At 45.6% G+C, this 8,378-nt stretch overlaps 2 protein-coding genes across 51 annotated transcripts; one reads left to right on the top strand and one right to left on the bottom strand.

The window, feature by feature from the left end:
• Window positions 1–300: 300 nt before the first annotated feature.
• LOC127925199 (uncharacterized protein DDB_G0290685-like) lies at window positions 301–3,832 on the top strand (the record flags this gene model as incomplete). The annotated part of the gene is made up of 2 exons (XM_052510089.1): window positions 301–419; window positions 2,014–3,832. Coding segments are annotated over 2 exons (1,361 nt in total), but the record flags the coding sequence as incomplete, so codon positions are not given.
• Window positions 3,262–5,640, bottom strand: LOC127925198 (uncharacterized). Of its 50 annotated transcripts, none has more exons than XM_052510048.1 (5): window positions 4,382–5,638; window positions 4,030–4,341; window positions 3,886–3,989; window positions 3,794–3,845; window positions 3,262–3,701 (listed from the first exon to the last, which is right to left on the bottom strand). In XM_052510048.1, exons 1-5 carry the CDS (start codon window positions 5,185–5,187, stop codon window positions 3,410–3,412), a joined length of 1,566 nt encoding a protein of 521 aa, XP_052366008.1. In that variant the 5' UTR covers window positions 5,188–5,638; the 3' UTR covers window positions 3,262–3,409. The 50 variants fall into 50 exon arrangements, with proteins under 50 accessions (XP_052366008.1, XP_052366010.1, XP_052366009.1 ...); XM_052510050.1 differs by having other exon boundaries at window positions 3,262–3,753; window positions 3,938–3,989; window positions 4,382–5,637; XM_052510049.1 differs by having other exon boundaries at window positions 3,262–3,845; window positions 3,938–3,989; window positions 4,382–4,433; window positions 4,474–5,637.
• Between the last annotated feature and the right edge of the window lie 2,738 nt (window positions 5,641–8,378).

Below are 8,378 nucleotides of genomic sequence, written 5' to 3'. Positions count from 1 at the left end.
ATGAGATAATATCTAAATATATGTTATTAATAATGAGATAATATCTAAATATATGTTATTAATAATGAGATAATATCTAAATACTATGTTTTTAAAGCCACATTCCAGGGTCTTATTTTCAGCCCAAATGGCAGCCCTGACACTCTGAGATCTACTCCTATGAGCTGTGCTGTCTGAAGGGCTGCTTTTCCCCATGAATAATGTTCCCTATGTGTACTGTCTGTGTCTGTGTTAATACCATGAGGTGTCAGTGTTGTGCTACGGCTGGTTAATAGTAACAACCTCCTTCCTCTGATGCAGACGGAGAGGTGCAGACTGATGAAGGCCCTTTAGAGGATGCAGACCTGTCTCCACACAGTGACCTGTCCACTGAAGAGGTTAGACACACCTCTCCACACAGTGACCTGTCCACTGAAGAGGTTAGACACACCTCTCCACAGAGTGACCTGACCTCTGAAGAGTTTAGACACACCTCTCCACACAGTGACCTGACCACTGAAGAGGTTAAACACACCTGTGACCTGTCCACTGAAGAGGTTAGACACACCTCTCCACAGAGTGACCTGTCCACTGAAGAGGTTAGACACACCTCTCCACACAGTGACCTGTCCACTGAAGAGGTTAGACACACCTCTCCACAGAGTGACCTGTCCACTGAAGAGGTTAGACACACCTCTCCACACAGTGACCTCCACAGTGACCTGTCCACTGAAGAGGTTAGACACACCTCTCCACACAGTGACCTGTCCACTGAAGAGGTTAGACACACCTCTCCACACAGTGACCTGTCCACTGAAGAGGTTAGACACAGCTCTCCACACAGTGACCTGTCCACGGAAGAGGTTAGACACACCTCTCCACACAGTGACCTGTCCACTGAAGAGGTTAGACACACCTCTCCACAGAGTGACCTGACCTCTGAAGAGTTTAGACACACCTCTCCACACAGTGACCTGACCACTGAAGAGGTTAAACACACCTCTCCACAGAGTGACCTGACCACTGAAGAGGTTAAACACACCTCTCCACAGAGTGACCTGACCTCTGAAGAGGTTAAACACACCTCTCCACAGAGTGACCTGTCCACTGAAGAGGTTAGACACACCTCTCCACAGAGTGACCTGTCCACTGAAGAGGTTAAACACACCTCTCCACAGAGTGGCCTGACCTCTGAAGAGGTTAGACACACCTCTCCACAGAGTGACCTGACCTCTGAAGAGGTTAGACACACCTCTCCACACAGTGACCTGACCACTGAAGAGGTTAAACACACCTCTCCACAGAGTGGCCTGACCTCTGAAGAGGTTAAACACACCTCTCCACAGAGTGACCTGACCTCTGAAGAGGTTAGACACACCTCTCTACAGAGTGACCTGACCTCTGAAGAGGTTAAACACACCTCTCCACAGAGTGACCTGACCTCTGAAGAGGTTAAACACACCTCTCCACAGAGTGACCTGTCCACTGAAGAGGTTAGACACACCTCTCCACAGAGTGGCCTGACCTCTGAAGAGGTTAAACACACCTCTCTACAGAGTGACCTGTCCACTGAAGAGGTTAAACACACCTCTCTACAGAGTGACCTGTCCACTGAAGAGGTTAAACACACCTCTCTACAGAGTGGCCTGACCTCTGAAGAGGTTAGACACACCTCTCCACAGAGTGACCTGACCTCTGAAGAGGTTAGACACACCTCTCCACAGAGTGACCTGACCTCTGAAGAGGTTAGACACACCTCTCCACAGAGTGACCTGACCTCTGAAGAGGTTAAACACACCTCTCCACAGAGTGACATGACCTCTGAAGAGGTTAGACACACCTCACACTTGCATATATTGCTTACTACTGTACAAGTGTACCAAGTTTCAGGCTTTTAAGAAAAAAGTGTACATTATTTTGTATATTATCTATAGCTCAAATACAATTCCAACTGTTTGAATGTTCAACATATTGTGTCTGAAAGGCTCACGATAATATAATCATATTAATTTGCTATTGTACAATTAATTTCAGAAGCCAACGGAGGACAGTAAACCTACTGACACAGAGGAGAGTCCAGAGGGAGAAAAAGGTCAAGAGGAGGAGACTGCAGTAGCTGAGAACTCCACTGAGGAACAAGGTGATGACAACGAAGATGTTACTAAAACCACCGAGGAACAAGGTGATGACAACGAAGATGTTACTAAAACCACCGAGGAACAAGGTGATGACAACGAAGATGTTACTAAAACCACCGAGGAACAAGGTGATGACAACGAAGATGTTACTAAAACCACAGAGGAACAAGGTGATAACAAGGACGATATTACTAAAACCACCGAGGAACAAGGTGATAACAAGGAAGATATTACTAAAACCACAGAGGAACACGCTGATAACAAGGACGATATTACTAAAACCACCGAGGAACAAGGTGATAACAAGGAAGATATTACTAAAACCACAGAGGAACAAGGTGATAACAACGAAGATATTACTAAAACCACCGAGGAACAAGGTGATAACAAGGAAGATATTACTAAAACCACCGAGGAACAAGGTGATAACAACGAAGATATTACTAAAACCACCGAGGAACAAGGTGATGACAACGAAGATATTACTAAAACCACCGAGGAACAAGGTGATAACAACGAAGATATTACTAAAACTACAGAGGAACAAGGTGATAACAAGGAAGATGTTACTAAAACCACCGAGGAACAAGGTGATAACAACGAAGATATTACTAAAACCACAGAGGAACAAGGTGATAACAACGAAGATATTACTAAAACCACAGAGGAACAACGTGATAACAACGAAGATATTACTAAAACCACAGAGGAACAAGGTGATAACAACGAAGATATTACTAAAACCACAGAGGAACAAGGTGATAACAACGAAGATGTTACTAAAACCACAGAGGAACAAGGTGATAACAACGAAGATGTTACTAAAACCACTGAGGAACAAGGTGATAACAACGAAGATGTTACTAAAACCACAGAGGAACAAGGTGATAACAAGGAAGATATTACTAAAACCACAAAGGAACAAGGTGATAACAACGAAGATGTTACTAAGAGGATTACCACAGAGGAACAAGGTGATAACAAGGAAGATATTACTAAAACCACAGAGGAACAAGGTGATAACAACGAAGATATTACTAAGAGGATTACCACAGAGGAACAATGTGATAACAATGAAGATATTACTAAAACCACAGAGGAGGACTCAGACAGTGTGGTTGGGGAGAAGAGCCTGTAGACCAAGCCACAGGGAAGTCTGGAGAACCTGGTCCTGGAGAAATGAAGGATGGAGAGGGGAAGGGGAGAGAGAAGGAGGAGGATGAGGCACCGGATAAATCTGAGGAGGTTGGAGAAGCAGGGGATGACGGTCCATCTTCAACAGATGGAAAAGACTAGAAAGAGAAAGTGGATGGAGGAAGACGAGATGATTCATACCATGTGGAAAAGAAAGATGAGGAGGGAAGTAGACGAGGAACCTGGAACTGAGACAGATTCTGAGACAGAGGAGGGAGGAAGTAGATAAGGAACCTGGAACTGAGACAGATTCTGAGACAGAGGAGGGAGGAAGTAGATAAGGAGCCTGGAACTGAGACAGATTCTGAGACAGAGGAGGGAGGAAGTAGATAAGGAACCTGGAACTGAGACAGATTCTGAGACAGAGGAGGGAGGAAGTAGATAAGGAACCTGGAACTGAGACAGATTCTGAGACAGAGGAGGGAGGAAGTAGATAAGGAACCTGGAACTGAGACAGAGGAGGGAGGAAGTAGACAAGGAACCTGGAACTGAGACAGATTCTGAGACAGAGGAGGAAGGAAGTAGATAAGGAACCTGGAACTGAGACAGAGGAGGGAGGAAGTAGATAAGGAACCTGGAACTGAGACAGATTCTGAGACAGAGGAGGGAGGAAGTAGATAAGGAACCTGGAACTGAGACAGATTCTGAGACAGAGGAGGGAGGAAGTAGATAAGGAACCTGGAACTGAGACAGAGGAGGGAGGAAGTAGACAAGGAACCTGGAACTGAGACAGATTCTGAGACAGAGGAGGGAGGAAGTAGATAAGGAACCTGGAACTGAGACAGATTCTGAGACAGAGGAGGAAGGAAGTAGATAAGGAACCTGGAACTGAGACAGATTCTGAGACAGAGGAGGGAGGAAGTAGATAAGGAACCTGGAACTGAGACAGATTCTGAGACAGAGGAGGGAGGAAGTAGATAAGGAACCTGGAACTGAGACAGATTCTGAGACAGAGGAGGAAGGAAGTAGATAAGGAACCTGGAACTGAGACAGATTCTGAGACAGAGGAGGGAGGAAGTAGATAAGGAACCTGGAACTGAGACAGAGGAGGGAGGAAGTAGACAAGGAACCTGGAACTGAGACAGATTCTGAGACAGAGGAGGGAGGAAGTAGATAAGGAACCTGGAACTGAGACAGAGGAGGGAGGAAGTAGACAAGGAACCTGGAACTGAGACAGATTCTGAGACAGAGGAGGGAGGAAGTAGATAAGGAACCTGGAACTGAGACAGATTCTGAGACAGAGGAGGAAGGAAGTAGATAAGGAACCTGGAACTGAGACAGATTCTGAGACAGAGGAGGGAGGAAGTAGATAAGGAACCTGGAACTGAGACAGATTCTGAGACAGAGGAGGAAGGAAGTAGATAAGGAACCTGGAACTGAGACAGATTCTGAGACAGAGGGAGGAGGAAGTAGATAAGGAACCTGGAACTGAGACAGATTCTGAGACAGAGGAGGAAGGAAGTAGACAAGGAACCTGGAACTGAGACAGATTCTGAGACAGAGGAGGAAGGAAGTAGATAAGGAACCTGGAACTGAGACAGATTCTGAGACAGAGGAGGGAGGAAGTAGATAAGGAACCTGGAACTGAGACAGATTCTGAGACAGAGGAGGGAGGAAGTAGATAAGGAACCTGGAACTGAGACAGATTCTGAGACAGAGGAGGGAGGAAGTAGATAAGGAACCTGGAACTGAGACAGAGGGAGGAGGAAGTAGATAAGGAACCTGGAACTGACCGAGACCGGAGACCGGAGACCAGGTAAAAGGTTCCAATGAGAAGAGTCAAAGCAGCAAAGATGAGTTGGAAGTGTTGTTTAAGAAAAGCCTTAAGGGAGAAGAGTGACAAGAATAGCATGTAGGGAACAAAGAAAAATATCATTATAATCCACCACAACAACACAATATTACATTATCAGGGTTCTTAATTAACAGGATTTGTTTATTTTCTTAACAATGTGCCTCTCTTACGTTCTTCGAGGGGAATATCCTGGATATCATATGGGATTATATGTGGGATTATATGTGACTGGTTGTTTAGCTACATAGGGGTACACAGCTATAGGGGAGTTTCTATTTGAAGCGTAGTGTAAATCATTATTTATATGTGGGATTATAAATGGGATTATACGTGGGATTATACATGGGATTATATGTGAGATTATATGTGGGATTATATGTGACTGGTTGTTTAGCTACATAGGGGTACACAGCTATAGGGGAGTTTCTATTTGAAGCGTAGTGTAAATCATTATTTATATGTGGGATTATACGTGGGATTATAAATGGGATTATATGTGAGATTATATGTGGGATTATATGTGACTGGTTGTTTAGCTACATAGGGGTACACAGCTATAGGGGAGTTTCTATTTGAAGCGTAGTGTAAATCATTATTTATATGTGGGATTATAAATGGGATTATACGTGGGATTATAAATGGGATTATATGTGAGATTATATGTGGGATTATATGTGACTGGTTGTTTAGCTACATAGGGGTACACAGCTATAGGGGAGTTTCTATTTGAAGCGTAGTGTAAATCATTATTTATATGTGGGATTATAAATGGGATTATACGTGGGATTATAAATGGGATTATATGTGAGATTATATGTGGGATTATATGTGACTGGTTGTTTAGCTACATAGGGGTACACAGCTATAGGGGAGTTTCTATTTGAAGTATAGTATAAATCACCAGTGCTAAGAGGATCCGACAGCTGTCATAGCAGTTACACTGTGCCTTTTTCTTTCATCAAATTACCATGTAACATCTGTGGGAAGTCATTATTCTTAAATGGTAATTAAGTAGTGACTGATGATAAATGACTGAAGTTCAAATAGTTTCCGAGTGGTTATTATCTGTTGGACACACTGTAGTCTTCAGAGAGATGGGTCTGTTACAGAGAGAGAGAGAGGAGAGAGAGATGGGTCTGTTACAGAGAGAGAGAGAGGAGAGAGAGATGGGTCTGTTACAGAGAGAGAGAGAGGGGAGAGAGATGGGTCTGTTACAGAGAGAGAGAGAGGAGAGAGAGATGGGTCTGTTACAGAGAGAGAGAGAGGAGAGAGAGATGGGTCTGTTACAGAGAGAGAGAGAGGAGAGAGAGAGATGGGTCTGTTACAGAGAGAGAGAGGAGAGAGAGATGGGTCTGTTACAGAGAGAGAGAGAGGAGAGAGAGAGATGGGTCTGTTACAGAGAGAGAGAGAGAGAGAGAGATGGGTCTGTTACAGAGAGAGAGAGAGGAGAGAGAGATGTGTCTGTTACAGAGAGAGAGAGGAGAGAGAGATGGGTCTGTTACAGAGAGAGAGAGGAGAGAGAGATGGGTCTGTTACAGAGAGAGAGAGAGGAGAGAGAGAGATGGGGCTGTTACAGAGAGAGAGAGAGGAGAGAGAGATGGGTCTGTTACAGAGAGAGAGAGAGGAGAGAGAGAGATGGGTCTGTTACAGAGAGAGAGAGAGAGAGAGAGAGATGGGTCTGTTACAGAGAGAGAGGGGAGAGAGAGATGGGTCTGTTACAGAGAGAGAGAGAGAGGAGAGAGAGATGGGTCTGTTACAGAGAGAGAGAGAGGAGAGAGAGATGGGTCTGTTACAGAGAGAGAGAGAGGAGAGAGAGAGATGGGTCTGTTACAGAGAGAGAGAGGAGAGAGAGATGGGTCTGTTACAGAGAGAGAGAGAGGAGAGAGAGAGATGGGTCTGTTACAGAGAGAGAGAGGAGAGAGAGAGATGGGTCTGTTACAGAGAGAGAGAGGGGAGAGAGAGATGGGTCTGTTACAGAGAGAGAGAGAGGAGAGAGAGATGGGTCTGTTACAGAGAGAGAGAGAGGAGAGAGAGAGATGGGTCTGTTACAGAGAGAGAGAGGAGAGAGAGAGATCGGTCTGTTACAGAGAGAGAGAGGGGAGAGAGAGATGGGTCTGTTACAGAGAGAGAGAGAGAGGAGAGAGAGATGGGTCTGTTACAGAGAGAGAGAGAGGAGAGAGAGAGATGGGTCTGTTACAGAGAGAGAGAGAGGAGAGAGAGAGATGGGTCTGTTACAGAGAGAGAGAGGAGAGAGATGGGTCTGTTACAGAGAGAGAGGGGGAGAGAGAGATGGGTCTGTTACAGAGAGAGAGAGGAGAGAGATGGGTCTGTTACAGAGAGAGAGAGGAGAGAGAGATGGGTCTGTTACAGAGAGAGAGAGAGAGAGAGAGAGATGGGTCTGTTACAGAGAGAGAGAGGAGAGAGAGAGATGGGTCTGTTACAGAGAGAGAGAGGGGAGAGAGAGATGGGTCTGTTACAGAGAGAGAGAGAGGAGAGAGAGATGGGTCTGTTACAGAGAGAGAGAGAGGAGAGAGAGATGGGTCTGTTACAGAGAGAGAGAGAGGAGAGAGAGAGATGGGTCTGTTACAGAGAGAGAGAGGAGAGAGAGATGGGTCTGTTACAGAGAGAGAGAGGGGGAGAGAGAGATGGGTCTGTTACAGAGAGAGAGAGAGGAGAGAGAGATGGGTCTGTTACAGAGAGAGAGAGAGGAGAGAGAGATGGGTCTGTTACAGAGAGAGAGAGAGGAGAGAGAGATGGGTCTGTTACAGAGAGAGAGAGAGGAGAGAGAGAGATGGGTCTGTTACAGAGAGAGAGAGAGGAGAGAGAGATGGGTCTGTTACAGAGAGAGAGAGAGGAGAGAGAGATGGGTCTGTTACAGAGAGAGAGAGAGGAGAGAGAGATGGGTCTGTTACAGAGAGAGAGAGGAGAGAGAGAGATGGGTCTGTTACAGAGAGAGAGAGGGGAGAGAGAGATGGGTCTGTTACAGAGAGAGAGAGAGGAGAGAGAGATGGGTCTGTTACAGAGAGAGAGAGGAGAGAGAGATGGGTCTGTTACAGAGAGAGGAGAGAGAGATGGGTCTGTTACAGAGAGAGAGGAGAGAGAGAGATGGGTCTGTTACAGAGAGAGAGAGAGGAGAGAGAGATGGGTCTGTTACAGAGAGAGGAGAGAGAGATGGGTCTGTTACAGAGAGAGAGAGGAGAGAGAGATGGGTCTGTTACAGAGAGAGAGAGAGGAGAGAGAGATGGGTCTGTTACAGAGAGAGAGAGAGGAGA

The sequence above is a fragment of the Oncorhynchus keta genome, unplaced genomic scaffold (genome assembly GCF_023373465.1).
Source record: "Oncorhynchus keta strain PuntledgeMale-10-30-2019 unplaced genomic scaffold, Oket_V2 Un_contig_5256_pilon_pilon, whole genome shotgun sequence".
Taxonomy (NCBI): domain Eukaryota; kingdom Metazoa; phylum Chordata; class Actinopteri; order Salmoniformes; family Salmonidae; genus Oncorhynchus; species Oncorhynchus keta.
Note: the sequence above shows the minus strand (reverse complement) of the source record. Positions and strands in the feature narration are given on the sequence as shown.

What these genes read in the sequence shown, in the direction of transcription:
- LOC127925198 (XM_052510039.1), bottom strand. Translation starts at nt 5,187, where the DNA reads ATGATATTTTTCTTTGTTCCCTACATGCTATTCTTGTCACTCTTCTCC. An exon ending in AGAATCTGTCTCAGTTCCAG is followed by an intron (nt 3,846 to 3,885) that starts GTTCCTTATCTA and finishes TCTCAGTTCCAG; the next exon opens with GTTCCTTATCTACTTCCTTC.